This window comes from Peromyscus californicus, unplaced genomic scaffold (genome assembly GCF_007827085.1).
Source record: "Peromyscus californicus insignis strain IS unplaced genomic scaffold, ASM782708v3 Scaffold_4__1_contigs__length_199733344, whole genome shotgun sequence".
In the NCBI taxonomy this organism is placed as follows: domain Eukaryota; kingdom Metazoa; phylum Chordata; class Mammalia; order Rodentia; family Cricetidae; genus Peromyscus; species Peromyscus californicus.
Genome location: NW_026294562.1, coordinates 191211215 through 191233517, shown reverse-complemented (window position 1 = coordinate 191233517; position 22303 = coordinate 191211215). Strand labels below are relative to the sequence as shown.

The following is a 22303-nucleotide window of genomic DNA, read 5'->3' as shown; positions in this document are numbered from 1 at the left end:
GATCCCACTCTTCCCTCATCCCGCCCCCCAAGCCTTCCCCTTTCACCCCCCCATCCCACCCACAAGAAAGCAAGGCCTCCCATGGGGAGGTACATCCAGTAGAGGCAAGTACAAGCTCTTCCCCCTGCCTCAAGCCTGCATGAGGTGTCCTGTCATAGGTAGTGGGCTCCAAAAAGCCCACTCATGCACCAGGGATGGATTTTGATCCTACTGCCAGGGGACACCCCAAGCAGATCAAGCTATACAACTATCTTGCCATGCAGAGGGCCTAGTCCAGTCCCATGTAGGCTCCACAGCCATTGATCCAACTTTCATGAGTTCCCTCTAGTTTGGTTTGGTCATCATTGCATGCTTTTCCATCACGATCCTGATACACTTGCTCAAAAAAATCCTCTTTTCTCTCTTTGACTGGACTCTTGGAGCTCTGCCTGGTGATTGGCTGTGGATCTCTGTATCTATCTCCATCAGTCATTGGAGAAAAGCTCTGTGATGACAATTAGGGTATTCACTGGTCTGATCTCTGGGGCAAGCCAGTTCAGTTCAGGCACCCTCTCTACTATTGCTAGTAGTCCAGGCTGGGATCATCCTTGGGGATTCCTGGCAACTTCCCTACCACCTGGTTTCTTTCTATCTACAAGATCTCTCTCTCTATCATGGTATCTCTTTCATTGCTTTCCCCATCCCTCCCTGTTCCAGCTCAACCATCCCATTCTCTAATGCTCTCATCCCCTATCCCCTACCCTCCATTACCTTCACCTCATCCCCAGTTTACTCATGGAGGGCTCCTCTATTTCCCCATCCCAGGGTGGTCTATGAATCCCTCACTGGGTCTTTTCTGTTAGCTTCTCTGGAGTTGTGGGTTGTTGCCTGATTATCTTTTGCTTTATATCCAGTTTCCACATATGCGTGAGTACATGCCATGTTTGTCCTTCTGAGTCTGGGTTACCTCACTCAGGATGATATTTTCTAGTTCCATCCACCTGCTTGCAATTTCATGATGTAATTGTTTTTCTCTGCTGAGTAGTATTCCATTGTGTATATGAACCACATTTTTAAAATCCATTCTTCAGTTGTGGGGCATCTAGGTTGTTTCCAGGTTCTGGCTATTATGAATAATGCTGTTATGATGTGTCCTTGTGGTATGATTGAGCATTCCTTGGGTATATGCCCAAGAGTGGTACATTTGGGTCTTGAGGAAGATTGATTTCCAGTTTTCTGAGAAACCGCCATACTGATTTCCAAAGTGGCTGTACCAGTTTGCATTTCCACCAACAATGGAGTAGTGTTCCCCTACAGAAAGCACTAGAAGAAAAAAAATCTAACCTAAGGAATTTAGATGCACCCATAAAAACAGGCAATAGATAACCCCACAGCAGCAAATCCCAAAGAAGGAAAACACACACACACTACCAGCAAAAGAAAACAGGAATTAACAATCACTGGTCATTAATATCCCTTAATACCAATGGACTCAATTCACCTATAAAAAGACACAGGCTAGCAGAATGGATATGAAAACAGGATCCATCCTTCTGCTGCGTGCAAGAAACACACCTTAAATTCAAAGACAGACCTACTTCAGAGTAAAAGGTTGGGAAAAGACTTTCCAATGAAATGGACTTAAGAAGCAAGCTGCTGTAGCTATCTTAATATCTAACAAAATAGACTTCAAACTAAAATCAATAGAAAGAGATCAGGAAGGACATTACATATTCATCACAGGAAAGATGCATCAAGATGAAATCTCAATTCTGAACATTTATGCCCCAAATACAAGGGCATGCGCTTATATAAAAAAAAATCACTAAAGCTTAAGTCACACATCAAACCCCACACACTCGTAGTGGGAGATTTCAACATCCCACTCTCACCAATGGACAGATCTTCCAGACAGAAACTTAACAGAGAAATAAGGGATGTAACAGATGTTATGACTCAAGTGGACTTAATAGGTATCTACAGAACATTCACTTTAATACAAAAGAATATACCTTCTCAGTACCATATGGAACCTTCTCTAAAACTGACTACATACTTGGTCACAAAGCAAATCTCAACAGATACAAAAAATTGAAATAACCTCCTATATTTTATTGGACCACCATGGCTTAAAGTTAGATTTCAACAACAACACAAGTTATAGAAAGCTTACAATCTCATGGAAACTGAATAATGCACAAATGAATCACCAATTGGTCAAGGAAGAAATAAAGAAAGAAATTAAAGACTCCTAGAATTCAATGAAAATGAATGCACAACATACCCAAACTTATGGAACACTATGAAAGCAGTGCTAAAAGGAAATTCATAGCACTAAATGCTCATATAAAGAAATCTCACACTGACAACTTAACACACACCTAAAAGCTCTAGAACAAAAAGAAGCACACTCACCCAGGAAGATTATATGCCAAGAAATAATCAAATTGACTGCTGAAATCAATAAAATAGAAACAGAGATCAATACAAAGAATCAATGAAAGAAAGAGTTGGTTCTTTGAGAAAATCAACAAGATAGACAAGCCCTTATCCAAACTAACCAAAAGGCAGAGGGAGAACATCCAAATTAACAAAATCATAAATTAAAAGGGGGACATAACAACAGACAACAAGGAAATCCAGAGAATTATCAGATCATACTTCAAAAACTTATACTCCACAAAATTGGAAAATGTATAAGAAATGGACGGTTTTCTGGATAGGTACCATGTACCAAAATTAAATCAAAACCAGTATACAACTTTAATAGACCTATAACCCCTAAGGAAATAGAAAGTCATTAAAAGTCTCCCAACCGAAAAAAAAAAAAACAAACAAAAACAAAAAACCCAGGATGAGATGGTTTCAATGCAGAATTCTACCAGATTTTCCAAGAAGAGCTAATACCAATACTCCTGAAATGGTTCCACATAATAGAAACAGAAGCATCATTACCAAACTCTTTTTATGAGGCTACAGTTGCCCTGATACCCAAACCACACAAAGATGTAACAAAGAAAGAGAATTACAGACCAATATCCCCCATGAACATTGATGCAAAAATACTCAAGAAAATACTGGCTAACTGAATCCAGGAACACATCAAAGAATCTATCTACCATGACCAAGAAGCTTCAAGAGATGCAAAGATGATACAACATAGGAAAATCTGTCAAAGTAATACACCATATAAACACACTGAAAGAGAAAAAAACTCCATGATCATCTCATTAGATGCTGAAAAAGCCTTTGACAAAATCCATCACTCCTTCATGATAAAGGTCTTGGAAAGATCAGGAATAAAAGAAACATACTTAAACATAATAAAGGCAATTTACAGTAAGCCAACATTCAACATCAAATTAAGTGGAGATAAACTCAAAGTGATTCCACTAAAATCAGGAACAATACAAGACTGTCCACTCTCCCCATCTCTATTCGATATACTGCTTGAAGTCCAAGCTAGAGCAATTAAGACAACAAAAGGAGATGAAGGAGTTACAAAAAGGAAAGGAAGAAGTCAAACTTTCGCTACTTGAAGACGTTATGATAGTATACATGAGTAAACCCCAAAATTCTACCAGGGAACTCCTACAGCTGATGAACACCTTCAGTAATGTGGCTGAATACAAGATTAACTAAAAAAAATCAGTAGCCCTCCTATATACAAATGATAAATGGGCTGAGAAAGAAATCAGAGACTATCACCCTTTACAATAGCCACAAATAATGTAAAATACCTTGGGGTAACTCTAACTAAGCAAGTGAAAGACCTATATGATAAGAAATTTAAGTCTCTGAAGAAAAAAATTGAAGAAGATATCAGAAAATGGAAAGATCTCCCATACTCATGGATATGTAGGATTAACATAGTAAAAATGGCAATCTTACAAAAACAATCTACAGATTCAATATAATTCCCATAAAAATCTCAACACAATTCTTCACAGATCTTGAAAGAACAATACTCAACTTCATTTGGAAAAACAAAAACCTAGGATAGCTATAACAATCCTGTACAATAAAACAATCTCTGAAGGCATTACCATCCCTGACCTCAAGCTCTACTATAGAGCTATAGTAATAAAAGCAGCTTTACATTGGCATAAAAACTGACATTTGGACCAATGGAATCGAATTGAAGATGCTGAAATTAATCCACACACCTATGAATACCTGATTTTTGACAAAGAAGCAAAAAAATGTAAAATTGGAAAAAGAAAGCATCTTCAACAAAAGGTGCTGGCATAATTGGAAGTTAGCATGTAGAAAATTGCAAATAGATTCATATTTATCTCCATGCACAAAACTCAAGTCCAAAATGACCAAAGACCTCAACATAAATCCAGTTACATTGAACCTGATAGAAGTGAAAGTATGAAGTAGTCTTGAACACATTGGCACAGGAGACCACTTCCTAAATATAACACAGTAGCACAGACACTAAGAGCAACAATTAATAATTGGAAACTCCTGAAACTGAGAAGTTTCTGTAAGGCAAAGGATGTGGTCAATAAGACAAAATGACAGCCTACAGAATGGAAAAAGATCTTCACTAACCCCACATCTGACAGATGGCTGCTCTCCAAAATATATAAAGAATTAAAGAAACTTGACATCAAAATAATGAACAATCCAATTAAAAATTTAACTACACAGCTTAAGAGAGAATTCTCAATAGAAGAATCTCAAGTGGTTGAAAGACATTTACGGAATTGCTCAACATTCTTAGTCATCAGGGAAATGCAAACTTAAATGACTCTGAGATACCATCTTATACCTGACAGAATGGCTGAGATAAAAAACACTGATAACAGCTTATGTTGGAAAGGATTTAGATCAAGGACAACACTCCTCCACTGTTTTGGAGTGCAAACTTGTGCAGCCACTTTGAAAATCAGTATGGCAGTTTTTCAGAAAATTGGGATTCAATCTTCCTCAAGACCCAACTATACCACTCTTGGGCATACACCCAAGGAATGCTCAATTATACCACAAGGATACATGCTCATCTATGTTCATAGCATCATTATTCATAACAACCAGAACCTGGAAACAACGTAGGTGCCCCTCAACTGAAGAATGGATAAAGAAAATATTATATATATATAATATAATATATATATATATGTATATATATATATACACACACACACACAGTGGAGTACTACTCAGCAGAGAAAAACAATGATATCATGAAATATGCAGGCAAATGGATGGAACTAGAAAATATCATCCTGAGTGAGGTAACCCAGACTCAGAAGGACAAACATGGTATGTACTCACTCATAAGTGGATACTAGATGTAAAGCAAAGGATAACCAGACTACAACCCCCCAGCTCCAGAGAAGCTAGCTAACAAGGAGGACCCTAAGAGGGACACATAGATAGTTCAGAGAAGGGGAAATAGATGAGATCTACATGAGCAAACTGTGGATTAGGGAAGATAATGGCAGGCAAGGAATAGGGGATGAGATCATAAGGAAACGGAAGGTTCGAGCTAGAGCAGGGACAGAGTGGAAGAGCAGTGAAAGAGATACCATGATAAATGAAGGCACCATGGGAATAGGGAGAAACAGAGTGGTAAGGAAGTTCCCAGTAATCCACAAGGATGACCCTACCTTAGACTACTAGCAATGGTCGAGAGGGTACTTGAACTGGCCTACTCTAGTAACCAGATTAGTGAATACCCTAACTGTCATCATAGAGCTTTCATCCAGTTAGTGATGGAAGCAGATGTAGAGATCCACGGCTGGGCACCAGACTGAGCTCCAGGAGTCCAATAGATGAGAGAGAGAAGGGATTCTATAAGCAAGGGACATCGAGATCATGATGGAAATATATACAGAGACTGCCAGCCAAACTAGTGGAAATACATGAACTGTGGACCAATAGTTGTGGAGCCCCCATGGGCCTGGACTAGTCCTCTGGATACCCAAGACAGTTGCTTAGCTTGAACTGTTTAGAGGGTCCCCAGGCAGGGGGATCTGGATCTGTCCCTCATGCATGAGTGGGCTTTATGGAGTCTAGTGCCTAAGGTGTGACACCTTGCGCAGCCTTGGTGCGGGGGGAGGAGCTTGGACCTGCCTCAACTGAATGTACCAGGCTCTGTTGACTCCCCATGGGAGACTTTGCCTTGGAGGAGGTGGAAATGGGGGGAGTTTTGGGTGGGGGAAACCTGTGAGGCAGGAAGAGGGAGGAGGGGGAATCTGTGGTTGCTATGTAAAATAAATAGAAAATTTCTTAATAACGGAAAAAAGGAAAAAAATGAATTAATTTTAGTAGAAAATACTATTTATTTGACTGTATATGAGTGAATTATGATGTATCTCTTGCATGTTCATATCAATAATATATGAATTCCATTATTTTCATTTTAGAATACTGTAAAAATAGGAAACTTCTTGCCTCTTCATTTGTTTCCTGACCTCTTAACTTTTAAGGTTTCAGTAGTTCCTTTCGATTGTATTCCTTTTATGGTCAATTTTCTCATTTCCTAATATAATGACAACATGATTTTGATAAGAATTGCTTAATATCTCTGACAAATATTAAACTTTGTGAACATTGTCTTCTCGTTGATACCTTCCTTTGTGTCTCTTCATGTCCTTCCTCGGTGGTTTTCATTGCTGTAATTTAACAGATGTGAAATCTTGGTTTGATGATCTGAAGGTTTGTGATCTCTGTGCTTTTTAAAAATTTCATATTGTTTTACCATTCCCTTGTTCATTTGGAAGAAATTGTCCATTTCTCTTGAAACAGTTTGCTCAGAATATTTAGAGAATAGAATCCTCCTCACCAATTGTGTTACCATGGTTAAATGCTAGCCACATGTCTGTGTTCTCTTGTCATATATATTTTTCTGTTTGCTCTTGCTGTTCATATGCATGTTGAACAGTGAGTAATTATTCATTATTACAAGAATGTAGTATAATGAATCATTTCTTACAAAACCACATATGTGATACTGTTTGATTTTATTGACTTTTTTGGTTGTTTGGTTGTTGGACAAGCTGCACACTGACTTGCGTGGAGGCTGCAGTAAGTTGGATTCCCACTGACACTTTTTCTCTGAGTTTTTCCTGTTGCTATGTCTACAGGATTTGTTATTGTTGAGTACCTTTAGTGTGGAGAGAATCTTGGTGCACATTAGGTGAGAATTTTTTTCATGTCCAAGTTTGTAGCACAGAGATTCCAGACAGAAGACTGGTTTGTGGATGCTTCACTGGAAAGTACAAAGTATGTGCCAACAGTGATGAGTGCTGCTCACTGACCTGCAGTAATGGGTATCTTGTATCCTGAGTGGCAATCATAGTGATTCAGCATCTCTCATTTCATTATGTTTCTTGTAGAAAGGGTGGTGGTGGTGCATCCCAGCACTCAGGAAGTAGAGGCAGGTGAGTCTCTGAGCCTTGTCAAGGCTAGTCTGGTCTACAATCAAGTTCCAGGACAGCTGGGCTACCTAGAGAAACCCTGTCTTCAAAAAACAAAATAAATCAGAGATGCTTACTGAGCAGAAGTGGTAACAAGTGCCCTAAACAGGTGAAAGAATTTCCTATCTGTATTTGGAAAGGTGAATGTGTGGGATGTGAGCTCTATAGAGCAGCATCAAGGAGCCTGATATAGACAGGGCAGAGATGTCACCTGGTGATTGACCTGGTCATGCTGGACTTGATCCTGACTCAAGAGTTTCTTTACAGATAATACAGAATGTGGTGGCAGAAGTGAAATCATCAGCCCCATTCCTTTCATGCCTTTTCTTTGACTGGGATCCTTTTATTTTAACTACAGTTATCTTTCTGAGCATGTGTGGGAATTTGTTCCTGGATCATGGGCAACTCATTAATGGCTCTCCCTCTTTAACTGTAAGTAGAGAAACTGCTCTACTATTTGCTACGGACCACTGGCAGATGTTTAGGGAAGACCCTCAACCTCTGGGGCCCCTCTCTCAGCCATGATGAAATGTTGATGGCTTCCATCTTAAGAGGCCTTGAGTAGATGAACTGAGTGGCATGGTTAAGGGCAAGAAGTTTTTTTTTGTTGTTGTTGTTTTTTTTTTTACTGTATTCTCTCCCATCCTCTGGCTCTGGCTCTTCTGTTGTTTTGCATTCAAAACAGTGGCTGTACCTTAAGCAACTGATGTCCCGACCAGCAATGGCAACCCTGCAGCTACCAGCAGTGATTCAGCATCAGGCTGCAGCCAGGCAGGAATTCTGTTCCCTCAGGCATGGGCTCTATTACTGCTGCTAAAGAGAACTTTATCTAAATCTCTATCCTTCTGTAGAACTCAGGATTCAAAGGTTGAGGTGAAATTCTGCACACTCAGAGAGACTAAATAGCAAGTAGCCAACTTTCTCTCCTTGCTCGTGTCTTCTCAAAAAAGGGGTGTCCTTCTGCTCAGCTCCTCTTTAAGAACACTGGCTATACTTAGTTCCTCCCTACCACTTCCTGTCAGGTAGTTGTGGACTCAGCCTCCTGACCCCAGATTCATTCTATTTAATCAAACAAATGTAACACATCTTTGAATTGTTAACAAAAGCAGCAGAAATAAATGTAACACACATTTACACAGTTAAAAATAATATTTCATAACACTTTTCCTTTCTTTTCATTATGTCTTCTAGGATGATCCTTTGACCTGGACCAGCAAGTCATTCTTCAGTGACAGGCTCCTGAGATGGAAGGTCCAGTGATCAGAATAAAGAAGATAGAAAAATGGGCTCAGGAGATCTTGCACAAGCTGTCTTATGCCAATAAAATTTGTTAAGAAGTACAGTATCTATAGTTTTTCCTGAATCTGAAAATGTGACAGTCAACAAATGTGTATACTATAATGGTATAAAGTAAACAGGAATCTAATCAGTCAATATTGCACAAAGGGAGAACAGAGTATTTCAACAGCATCAGAGATTAAGCCTTGGACAGACAACCCCAGCCCCTTACAGGCTGGTTTCTGCTGCTTTCTCCCAGGCAGCAGGTCTGGTCTCAGAGTCTTCTTTGCATTTTGGCTTGTCTGAGAATGAGTCTGAGCAGCCTTTATTACTTACTCTGGGAGGGAGGGGCCTAATGAATCTGGTCTGTTTCAAGGACATCCTGAAGATAATTTACATTTCTAATTCATGTCTTAAGGAGCTTATGTGCAGGACAGAATGTGTCACTTCCCCCTACAACATCCAGTACTTTTTCTGTCTTCTAACAGCCTCTGTCTTAAGCAGCTTAGTTCAAGATGAATCGCTCTAATCTCTGAGGAAGCTGATGCACAATAACCATTCCTGGGCATAAACAAGGACTTTCTATATTACCAATGAGCACTTGCCATTATACTCATTATATTCACAGGAAATGTAATCAACCTATATGTCCATCACCTGACATGAATAATTGAAAATATGATACACACAATGGAAAATTACTCAGATATAAATAAAAATGAAATATGTATTCAGTCAAGGATGTCCCAAAGGTACCCAAAACAAATCAGGCTATTGCCAGTGCTTGGCTGATATCTTCCTCTTCTAGGTAGTTTATCTGATCTCACTCTTTAGGACAGCTCTGCTTGTTGGGAAAACTTCTGGGCATCTCATGGGGTCCAAGTGGCTGTCTTAAGTCCTCACTGCTTATATGTGCTGGTGGGGGTTGGCCTGAAGAATTTGGCCTGCCCCATGGACTTCTTGAAACCCTTGTATAGTTTACTTCTGGAGGTTTAGACATTTCTCTGCAGGATGAACTGTTTTACTGCCTTCTAGGAAATCATGAGCCTTAACACCTTCCCTCCATAATGGATATCTTGGAGGAAGTATTATATAACAATACTGTAGTCTACACCTTCTCCAGTGCTTACATTCTGACCTCTTTCCCAATGCTCCCTGAGGCATGAAGGGGATGATATAGATGTCCACTGAAAGAGAAACATTCCTCCATGCCACCACAGTATTCACTTGTTCTCAGGATTCACTGGTAACTGTAACTCTGGTGCACACCATTTGATATAAAATAAATGAATTTTATGACATCCTTTAAAAATAAAAACAACAGAACAAAATAATGAGGTACATTTTTCTCAATTTAGGAGGACAGAAATTTTTGTGTTCTGAACAGCATTTATTGTAACAAGTTCTCCACAGTGATTTGTGCATGCTAGTTACTTCCTACATACTGTTCAACTGCAAGAATTCTCTTGAATTCAAAGGTTCAAGAGAAAATGACTCTTTAAATTATATTTTCTGTGGATTGAGCCAACCTTACACATGTTTGCACAATATTTTTACTGATGACCATATCCCAAGCCTAATGATTCATTGTAAAAATGGAGACTTTGAGAAAGAATTAATCTCAAGATTTAGGAGGTTCAGTAGGAAGCAACTGATACACTTCCTATGATTAAAGATATCAACTTGAAGGTGTAGATCATCAAAAGCAACCAAAATACTAAAATGAGCAGCCTCATTCCATACAAAGAAATGGCAATGCAACTTGAGATCAGGCTTCTCATCTGTAACAGTGGAAGGTATGAAAAGCAACACTTCGAAGTGAGAGATACAGAGGTTATTTCAGAATTATAATCCCAGCTAAAGTAGCACACAGGTTTAGATATAATTGAGACATTTCCAGGCCCAAACTTGAGACTGATCACACAGGCCACGGAGGAAAGAATCCTTAAAAAGTGTACTGTAGGCTTCATGCGATAATACTTGCTTATAATAGAAATCCTTGGGAAGCTAAAGCAGGAGGATTGTGAGTTTATTGGGATAGGGAAACCCTGTCAAAAATGAGAAAAGAAAAGAAAAAGAAAATTGTAGTACAGCAAGAAGACACATAAGGACAGAATGAAGAGGTGGAGTGCAAGGATGAAAATGAGGAAAGAAACTGGCAAAGCATTCCCAGATTTAAGTAACTAATATTAAAGTTCAACAGAAAAAAGGCTAGCATCTTGTTGGTTTTAGCTTTTGCAGTAATGATTTATTTCATTAGAAAAGAATGGGCAAACCCCTCAATAAATTTAAGAAGTCATTCTTAAACACCCCTGAGCTATGTACACATCCTATTTCATAACGCCGGAAATTTCAGCATGTACTAGTTTTCATGTGTAGAACATGCATGCAAACTCCCAGGATTTCATAAGAAGTTAAAAAGTTGAGATTTGGAAATACTGGCTTCACTTTACTAACATATGACAAGAAAGGTCTCTAATCCAATTCTTAATATTACTCTTGTCTGAAAGCTCTTGGGCTTGGCCTATGTACTCCATGTTGCTCTTAGTTCCTATTAGCATGATCTGTTGAGCCTCACAGTGTTCAACTGCATTCCAAATTCAAAGTTCTCAAATCTTTTCACCTTCCCCCAAAAACCTGTATGGTAAGGCCCTTTCACACCAACACCTCACTGCTGGTACCAATCTCTGTCTTAGTTACTTTTCAGTTGCTCTGACAAAACTCTGTTACCTGGCAACTTAGAGAAGAAAGAGCAGACTGGGGGATTACAGTTTCAGAGGGAGAGAAGCTATGGACCAATTACTTAAACATTTGAACCTATGGGGTCACTCTCAAATCAAACTGGAACACTCAATTTGAAGAGTGACTGCCAAACCATTCCAAGACAAGGCAAGACAGTCCTCTGGTGCCAGGCAACCAGGTACCATCACACCAAGTACTCCTTGACATCTTCAGGCCTGGTCATGGGAGAAAGGAAAAGCAACATCTCTCTGCCATCTCTTATGGCTGGACTGGGCAGTACTCAGCCAAAGCACTACCTACAAAACAACCAAGAACCCTGGCACTAGGTGGTTGGGTATCATTGTGGTGAGAGAGTATATGGTGGGTAGGTGGGAGAGGAGGAATGATTTGTGGGCTTGGAAGAGAAGCAGATCTAGAGAGGAGAAGGTGGTGAGGAACAGGCTGACATGAATGGCCAGCTGGCCACCCAAGTCCAGGGAGAAGTCTAGGTCTGAGCTATGACTAAGGATCAGATCTTGAGCAGGGACCCTAGAGCAGCCAAGGGGGTCTGTGGTGTTGTCTGTGGCTTCTGACATCATTGCGGGCCATACAGGGGTCTGTGGTCTGGGCCACCACCTGGGGAAAAATTGGTGTGTGTGGGCCATACTTCCTCAGGGGCCATGCCGGTCTGATTTGCTTGTGCAGTTGCCTAGGCCCATGGTGACAACCTGGCCCTGGGTGCCACTGAGTACCATGTCTGGGTACATAGTCCTGCAGCATCTGGTGTCTAGGTTGATGTCCTTGGCCCATGTCTATGTTGCCATCAGAGCCCACATGGATGCCAGGGTCTGGGCCACAACCTATGGTCATGCTGGTGTCTGAGGGTTGTGCCACTTCTGATGCCATGCCAAATTGCTTGGCTAGTGCTATCAACTGGGGCCCTGTTTTTTCTAGAGATAACTCAAAAAGAAGGTCCCTGCCTTCTGGAGTACACAGAAGGTGTGTCAAAGGCTGACATTGAACTAAAGAATGCAGATGAACAAGGGAAAATGAAACAGTTATTTTGAATATTATAACATAAATTATGTTTTAGGTATACCACAACAATCCTACAGAACAAGCAGTTATAGAAAGATCTAATTGTACCTTAGAAGATATGTTTAATAAACAGAAAGGGATAACAGAGACCCCCCAGAGATAGATTGTACAATGTTTTATTAACTAATGAGAAAGAAACAACAGCTTCAGAGAGACTTTGGATAGTAGAAAAAAACAGCTGAATTAAATCAGCCTATATACTTTAGAGATGTGTTGACTTCAGAATGGAAACCAGAGGATATGTGTTACATCAGAGAAGAGGTTTTTCTTTTGTTTCCACAGGAGAAGAAAAGCTATGGATGCCATCAAAATTGATAAATATTAGATTCAAGCAAGAGAGATCTCTTGATTAGAAGAGGTAGCAGTTCATCAAACAGCATGAGCATTCAATCTAAACTAATTTTTAAGATTAATGAATGCTTTTCATTTGATCAGATATAACTTGCCAAAAGGGAAACTCCCAAAAGTTAAGGTTGGGGCAGGGTTTTGTTTTTGTATTTCCAGGAGAATGAAGGAATCCAACTAAGGAATCTGAAGACCACTGGATAAATGAGACATCTGAAAAAAAGGATGAATCATCCAGAGAAAATGTCCCAAGAAAAAGAGTAAATTGGCCTCTTGGTATATCATATTTCTAACAGGATAACATTTCATAAATCTCCCCAAATGTTTGTTTCTGCTCATTTCTACAGACATATAGTGTAAATGGTCTTTTAATAGCCCAGTTGAATTAAAATTTAAAGCTGGTTTTGGAGTTGAATTGTGGCTTGCCCCTTCTCTAAACCCAATCATGCTTGTTAAAGGAAAATCCAAAATCTCTGTCTCATGTCAGAAGAACCACCTGATATGGGACAGAAGAAAAACCAAAATTAAGGGACTAGTCTATTGCCACTAATCTCATAATTCTTTGGTTTTATTTTAACTCTTTAAAACTTAAGGTATAAATATTATCTTAAAACTTATAAAAGTAATATATATATATTTTCAACTTTTTTCATAAAATTAATGGTCATATAGATTATGATTTCATGTTTGAGTCTCTATCAGGTAACTAGGAATTAATTTTTTGTACTCAACATAAATAACAAATTATGGTCCATTAACCTTTTTGAAATCTGCTGCACATGACATTTAAAAATTTAAGTTTCTGCAGTGAACCAAGACCATGCCTAACAGTGACTTTTGAAGTCTCCAAAGGAGGATGGAACCCCACAACGATGATTCAGGTTGATTCAGGACTGTGGTAAAGCCACTAAGCTGACAACACACCAAAGATCAACTTTGGACTACAAACTGCTCAAGACAATTTCAAGGTGGCTAGCTGAGATGGTCCAGCTTCACAGACTACTGTAGCCACGACTTGAGATAAGCCCTGCCCTTTCTCATTACACAGAAATGGGAGAACAAATGATACAGCAGCTCTTCCAGGACTTGACAATTATCCCAATTTTTTTCAGGGCTCCCTAAAGATGCTGTCACCCCCAGAAAAAGGAAGTAATTTTAAGAACATGTTGCCATATTCCTAAGAGGTAGTGGGGGGAGTTGGTTGTTCAGTGGACTATGGATATTGGTCATTGTTTAGGGGGGTTGGTTTCAAGTTGTTATTGGAAATGTTCAGGAAAAAGCTGAACAAAGGATCTTGTTCTGAAAAGAAAAAGGGGGTAATATAAAAATGATAAGATAAAAGGATAGATTGTTGAATCTACTTTTAAATCAAACAGCAACTACTAGTCTTAAATATTTTATGTTGGTATGGATTTTTTATATTGATACAAATTTGAAGTTATTTTTGTTATAATGTATATATTTCTAATCTTGTTAAAGATATTTTTGTATATTGATACAAATTTTAGGTTATTTTTGTTACAACATACTATACATACATTTCTACTCTTGTTTAAGGTATTATACTTATGCAACTTATTTAACAATGTAATTTAAATTTCTAGTCCTTGAAAGTTTTTGTTACAAACTATTTGGGATAATAAAGAAATACAGGTTAGTAGATAGTCACCTCTTATATCCAAACTTGTAGTCATGTAGGTATGTTTTCAAGGTGAAACAGAGATGTATTTTCGATAGATAGATGGTCTTCAAAAACTTCAGAGGTCTACAGAATATGGCATTTAAGATATTTTAATAACATAAGGGTTTTTTTTGACAAGTAGACATGTCTGCTCCTGGCAGTACCAATCTACTTCAGAGAAGATGATGAGCATCAAAGAAACTCCATATGGAGTTTATTTTCATTGTGGCAAAAGTTAGCCACTGGGCAAGAAACTGCCCCTGCCTTGACTGTTGATAGTTGTTGTCCAAATTGGACAAGCAGGACACAAAAGAGTGACTGCCAAACCTTGCCAAGACAAGGTGGGACAGTCCTTCAAAATCCCTGCTTCACAGACAAGTCTATCAGACATTCTAGGCCTATAGGCCAAAGACACATTCCTCAACATTGCAGAGGAATCTTGGGTGACTGTCTAGGCAGCCAGCTATTTCTGTCATTTCTTAGTTTTGGAAGTTGTTTGCACTGCACTTTCTGCTTGATCGGGTAATATTATATCCTTCTCAGGTCTCTGATGAAGTTGAAGACTAGGTATTTATAGTTATAGTTTTCCTTGTTAACAAGAAACTAACAAAAGAGGTGTGAAGTGTATAAAGTTGAGAGATATAAAAGGATAATTTTGGGTTGGTAATACTAGTTAGGATAGAATGTGAATTAGATACAACACTTTGGACTCACCAAGAGAGAATAGATAATGGAGTATTTTCTCTGAATTTGTTAAGTACAAATTGATTGAACATTGTTAATGTAATTGTTGCCTTTATATATTTGTATATAGTTATTGTAGTTTTTGTATATAGTTTTATCATGTTAGTTAAAACCTTTGCTTTTCATTTAGACAAAAAGGGGGGAATGTGTGATATTTTGATTGTGTTCTGAAAATAAAGTTTGCCTGGAGTCAGAGGGTAGAGCTGGCCACTAGCTGACCTAAATTAACCACACAGGTTTGGAGGACAATTGTCAGAGAGGAGACAGGAAGTAGTAAGGCAGAGTGAAGAGAGGATCTCAGCCTTTGTGGATGGATGAATAGAAGAGGTAGGAGGTGACAGGTGCCTCCCTGCTTCTCTCATGTATATACTAATATTTACCTACTAACCTTTCCCAGGACCACGATCATTCTAGCCAATAACAGGTGTGACTACTCTGACAAGCTACACATTCTCAGTAGAAGATCTGGTGCGCAGAACATCTGGTGACCAGATGGTGCCAGCTGAGAACTGCCACCACTGGACTTTCAGCAGAGTCCTAACTGTCTGGGTTAATAGTTGTGGAGTCTTCTATGATAAGGAAGCTTAACTGGAGGCCATGATCCTTACACAGACATTTTAGAACATCTATAAGCTACTATTTGAAGGGACTAGGTAGCTGAGCTTTGAAGATAAAAAGTGGGATTCCCTATGAATGACAGGAGTGCATCATGGGAAGATTCCTGGGCCCTTGTAGATGGGTAAGGCAATATGTCCCACTTACGGGGACTCTATGTGTGCTATTCCTTGCCTTTATGACTTCTAATTTAAACTTCTTGAACTAGTCTTCCTGACTGGTCTGACTTTCTCAAACATGGTGCGTACATACACCCTAGTTCACATACACCCAATACACAGACAGGCACCAAGGCACAGGATCTTGTGCTGACTCCATCTGAAGTCCTAGATATGGAGAAGCCTCCAATATTATGGCTGGAAATGCCCTCCTGATGTGAAAGGCTTTCCCAATCCAAAGTGTGAGTTGAAAGAATATGCATCAATTTAATAAAAGGTCATGGTCTGTGAAGAAGTGATGAGATAAAGGCTGCTTAGATGTTTAGAATCAAAAAGAGAAATGAATACAAAGTGGGAGCAGTTATAGCCACACATTTTATGTACATCACCACAATTCAAAGAGTGCCTCCATGCACTGACTGCAAATTGGCTGTTTTGGTTGACGTTTGTAGTTGGGTTATAAAATGAGGTCCTATATTAGCAATAACTTAATATATAGTAACCTGGTATAGTATAATCATGAAAAGTTACATAGTATGTGAAATTTTGGATTTCTTTGTAATATAATTATATACCATAAGAAAGCACGATAAATTGGTGAAGTGTCTTATGGGCTTCAGAAACAATACACTATATTGACACAAATTTGCTGTATTGAATGTCAAATACAAAACATTGAAGAATATTTACATACATGACTTGAATATGTTTGTGAGCACCCACAGTTGATAGAGTAAATATTTTTTGATATCCAGTTGTCAAATTAATAATGTATGTGAATGATCCAAGTGGAAGAATTCACAAATTTATATTTCATCAGCAAATGAAACCAAAACACAAAAGCAATAGTGAATGCAAGAGGAGGACTCAACATGCTGCTTGTATTTCAATGTGACAAAAAGATGGATACAGAATTAATGTAGTCTAATATGATCACCTAAAGAAATAACAGCTTATGGGATCAAAAACCAAATTATAACTTCATATGTGAGTGTTCAGATAGTGAAGAACAATCATGCTTCAAAGTTCTTTAATTTAAGAAACATGGGAGCTAGGTTTTAAGGTTTTTCCTCCTAGCATATGTTTTCTCCCTAATGTGGTGAAGTGAGTTCCTTTCTGGTCTTAATAATATGATGTAGCACTTGGGGACAAAGATGATGCCTAAGAGTGATGTACTGGAAGCCAAGATAGAGAAGACTTCCATAGCCACCATGACCTTCCCCTTGGTGCTGTGGTAGACAGGGAGGAAGCTGACCCAGACACTGCAGAACACCAGCATGCTGAAAGCCAGGAACTTGGCTTCATTGAATGTGTCAGGCAGATTCATGGACAAAAAAGCCATAAGGTAGCTCCCTAGGGCCAGTATTCCAAGATATCCCAGGATGCAGTAGAAGGCAATAGCTGAGCCTTTGTTGCAAATGATGATGATGTGCCCATGTTCTGAATGAGCATCTTTGTCAATATATGGAGGAGAGGTTGCCAGCCAAATTCCACAGAGAACAACTTGAAGCAGGGTGCAGATGGGAATGATGAAATTAGGGGCCCTTGCTATCAGCAGCCACCTCCTCATTCTCCCTGGAGCAGTGATCTTGAAGGCTATAAGTACAGTGAGAGTTTTGGCCAGCACAGTGGAAAGAGCCACAGTGAACAGAAGTCCAAATGTGTTCTGCTGCAGGATACAGGTGACAGTGCTAGGATGGCCAGTGTAAAGCAAGGGACAGAGAAAACAGAGGGTCAGAGTGATGAGCAGGGTGTAACTGAGATGCCGGTTATTGGCCTTGACAATGGGAGTGTCTCTGTGTTTCAGGAACACCCCAAGAACAACAACTGTGAGTGAGGAGAAGCCCAGGGACATGAAGGTGAGTGTCTTCCCTAAGGGGTCATCATAGGCCAGAAATGTCACCCTTTTCTGTAGGCAGTAGCTCTTCTTTGTATTTGCATAGTGAGTTTCTGGACACTTCACACACTGGTCCACATCTGGCAGAAATGCAGGTGATCATGAGTGCATACTCAGGTTTCTCTTTTTATCCTAAGTCACTTCCCAGCTTCAGAATATTGCAGTGTAATCTGAAACATTTGTTTGTTTCAGACACAAATACAGAAGAATTTTCTAGAGAATATCCTTAAACTTGATTTGCCTTCTACTTCATGCTGACACAAATTAAACAGCCTGAATGCTTTTTCTGTTGTTACTCATATAGTATCCTTGCCTGTAGAGACACTGTTGTATCTGTTTTATAAGTCATTAGAGCACTGATGTATATTGCATTAACCTAATTTGGCTGACATTGCCTCTTCATCAATACATCTCCATTCTTTAAAGGGCACAGGATTTCAGTGTGATAGAGAGAATGTCCTTGAAATCCTTATCTTACAACGAAGTTCTCTTATATGTATCCCAAATGTATCCACATTTGTAAATTCCATGATGCTCTCTGTGTCCTCATTCTCTAAAGAAGCCTGAGTGAATTAGTATTCTTAACTTCTTGGAGCCTTGAAACACTTCACCAGTAACACTGTTCTCATAATTCTGTACAATAGTATCTATGCAATGAATAAATACAGAACTGCTCATATATTTTAAAATCTTCATTAACAATGTTTGAACACTATAATTCTGATAGCTTATCAATTTACTCTTACATTATAATATATGCACATGGATTTTTCTGTCCAATTTTCAATACATTAATAATGTACACATTTTATGTACCTTTTTATTTTCAATATATATATATTTAATTGTCTTTATATCATCATGTTACAATTCACATTCCCTATATATTATGATCATGATTTTCCCCTCCCCTATTCCTCCCAGATCCTCCTGACCTCCATGAACATACAATTTCACAGATGTTCTTTCTCTCTCTCTTTAAAATAGAAACAAATAAAATGCCATCAAACCAAATCAAACAATTAACATCTCTGTCTCTCTCTCTTACACACATGCACAAATAGACACACATGCATATATCCACACATATATGCACACATACACAAACTATAAAAACACAAAGTTTCAAAACAATCTATAATGGAAAAGTCCAATAAAAACAAAGCAAATAAAGAAAAATTCAGGCCAAAGAAAACAAACTGAGACAAAGATACATCTGAGGTCATTTTATGTTGGCCATCTACCCCTGGGCAACAGTCCTATCCTTAAGGGTTATTACTATACCCAGTGATGGTTCATTGGGAAAATTTAGTTTTCTTTAGCAAGTGAGCATCGGTTGCAGAAATGTTCTTGGTAAGGGTGGGAACCATGTTCACTTCTTCATCTTCATGCTTTGATCCCATCTGGATTTAGCCTGGATTTACCCTGTGCATGCTGCCACAGTCTCTGTGGGTTCTTATATGCCTCAGTCCCGTTGTGCAGACTTTATTTTCACTTTTGCTGGTATTTTTAATGAATTAAAAAATTAATTCGGTTTTTAGTAGCATTAACTCTCTTTGTTAGTACTGTTTGTTGTCCTTCCAATTTCTTCAGCTTGCCTACCTATGCTCATTTCATTTATTTCAAAATAAAATGTCTACTTTTAATTCACATGTGTGGGTCCTTTACAGGTCTGGCAACCATGAATACCCAGTCCCTGAAGAGACCAGTATAGGACATAAGACATCCTGGAACTGGAGTTACAGAATGTTGTGAGCTGGGATATGAACCTGGATCCCTGGAAGAGCAGCCAGTGCTCTGAACCTTGGAGCCATCTCTCAAGCCCACATCATTAGCTTCTGAAGTTATACTTTTACACTGTACTTTCATGTCTCTCTCCTCCACTGTTACTCCTCTTCTGTATTTGGATATTGATTTTGCTGTCAATGTCCTAGTTCATAATAAATGCTTCATATGTTGCACATCATCTCTTTTTAAAGAAAGACATGCACTATATCAGCTATGCAAATTCTTTACACAGTATTAAACAATTTTTCTTTACAGAATAGATTAAGATTTCCCTACAGTATTTGGGTTAGTACCATATTTAATTCTAAACTGTCTAATATTTGTGCATTATTCTCATCCTTGGCCGTCATTTTCTTTTAAAAGCTAGTTATTAACATGTAGCTGTATGGGATTTGGCTGTGGTGGGTAAAGTGCTCCCCCTTTGTGCAAATGGAACAAGTACATGAACCTCATACATGTCCAGTGTGTAAAAGTCATACATATCCAAGGTAATGATGAGGTGGTCCATCTTGTCAATATATTTGCTAAAAAAACTAGCTCTTTGTACATATATAGAAAGAAATGATTCCAATTATAAAAAAATAAAATTTAGAAAGTCTCTATTATAGAGGTAAGGAATGTAAGTCCATTAATCTTTTCTAGATAGTAATTATTCAATTAAAATATCCCAGGAATAAAAGAATATTCATAAAAATGCTAGCAAGGTAAATCTGTGTGAGATTTCTCTTCTTGTTCCATGTAATGACACAATTGCATTCACATGCAATGGATTTAGATTTTATTTTCTATGTGTCATTCATGTATTATCTATCTATCTATGAAATAAAACACAACCCTCTGATGTATTATATTTTCAGAACCATGCTCTTCTCCAAGAATTTGGAGATGTAAAAGTGAAAACCACAAATGGTCCTTATTGTGATCATTATGAAGAATTGATACTTAATTGGAGTATGTTCAACTCAGTGGTGGTTTTTTAAAAAAATGACCCCAACATTCTCATTTGTTTGAATACTTGGTTCCCACTTAATATAACATTTGGGCTGGATTGGGAGGCGTGGCCTTGTGGGGATGTGTGTCACTGGGTGAGGACTTTGAAGTTCAAAAGAACTAAAATCATTGCTCTTTATGCCTTGTACTTATGAAGGAAGATGTGATTTTTCATCTTTTCATGTTGGCATACATTTGCTCCCCCATCATAGACTCGAACTCTCTGAAACCATAAGCTCCAAGTTAAATGCTTCATTTTATAAGTTCTATTGATCACGGTTTCTTGTCACAGTAATAGATACGAAACTGGTATCAAGGTTGGTACCAGTGTCTGTTGCCATGATGGTCTGACCATGTGGTTTGTTTGAACAACTGTGGAAGAATTGGGGACTTTGAACTAGAAAATCAGTTGAACACTGTAAGTAGATGTAATAAAACATCCTAGTAGGAGCTTGGAAGACAGCAGTACATAGGGCAATTCAGAATATGGAAGCCCAGATCAAAAGATTTCAGGAAGGAACAATATTTGCAACTGGGTTTGAGAACATTTCTGTGACCTTATCCTACAAATATACCTGGGAATAAATAAAAAAATAATGGGCTGATTTAATTTATGGAGAGCATTTCAAAACAAACTAAAATTGATGTACTTGTGTAGTGGTTAGTAATCATGCTTATGCAGGTCTACAATTAAAAACAGTAAGTGGGACAAAAAAATCCCACAAACAAACAAACAGAACAACAAAATCTGGAATTCGCAGTTAGAAGAAAAAGAGCACCAAGGAATTCAATTTTGGTGCCACAGTTTGTGCTGAAAGATATAAGATTAAAGCGAGGCCTGATCCACATTGTAATGACAGGAAGGGTATGTTTAGGGCAATACACCACCTAGCTAAACTTCCAATTGGTGAAAAAGAAAAGATCTAAGGAATTTTCCGCTCTTAAAGAAGTAAGAGCAAAGGGACCCTGCTTCAAACATTATTCAAAGGGAATGGACCCCATCCCACAGAGACAGCTGAAATTGACAGTGTTGTCCATAAATTAATAGCTGTAGACTCTTGAAGGATACATGAGTTAAGGGGTTACAGAATCTTCCTCAAAATTTAAAATCTGCTTAGACCAGACTTAAGGCTGAAGAGTCCACACATATATAGTGCATGAAGGTGTAGCATGAATCTTCAAAGTTCTTATTAATAAAATCAAACCTGAAGCCAGGTATTGGGGCGAATGCTGGAAGATCAGAGAAGCAGAACAAGCCACAGCTACCTCACCTCGCTAGTTCCTCAGCTGATTCTGTTTCCTCAGACTGGAAGCTTCTCATTCCTTTTCCAGGATGAATCTCACCTGAACTGTGCTGCTCAAAGCCTAAAAGCTTAACCAGCCAAATACTGCTAGTTTCTGGTTCTCACGCCTTATATACCTTTCTGCTTTGTACTATCACTCCCTGGGATTAAAGGCTCGCTTTCTGGGATTAAATGCATGAGTCACCATGCTTGGCTGTATCCTTGAACAGATGGATTTCTGCCTCTGGAATGCTAGGATTAAAGGTGTGTGATACCACTGCCTATCCTCTATG

General features: G+C 38.6%; 1 protein-coding gene and 1 long non-coding RNA gene across 2 annotated transcripts in view; one reads left to right on the top strand and one right to left on the bottom strand.

Moving 5' to 3' along the window:
• The window catches only part of LOC128125438 (uncharacterized), a 31126-nt gene extending 22404 nt beyond the window's left edge, over positions 1-8722 (top strand). Inside the window, exon 3 of the long non-coding RNA XR_008223160.1 lies at positions 8604-8722. This is a non-coding gene — a long non-coding RNA (uncharacterized LOC128125438). The remainder of the gene's footprint in view (positions 1-8603) is intronic.
• Positions 8723-17103: 8381 nt separating this feature from the next.
• LOC128094428 (vomeronasal type-2 receptor 116-like) overlaps positions 17104-22303 on the bottom strand; it is a 32000-nt gene continuing 26800 nt past the window's right edge. Inside the window, exon 6 of the mRNA XM_052712807.1 lies at positions 17104-18029. Coding sequence (XP_052568767.1) covers positions 17104-18029 — 926 coding nt within the window. The remainder of the gene's footprint in view (positions 18030-22303) is intronic.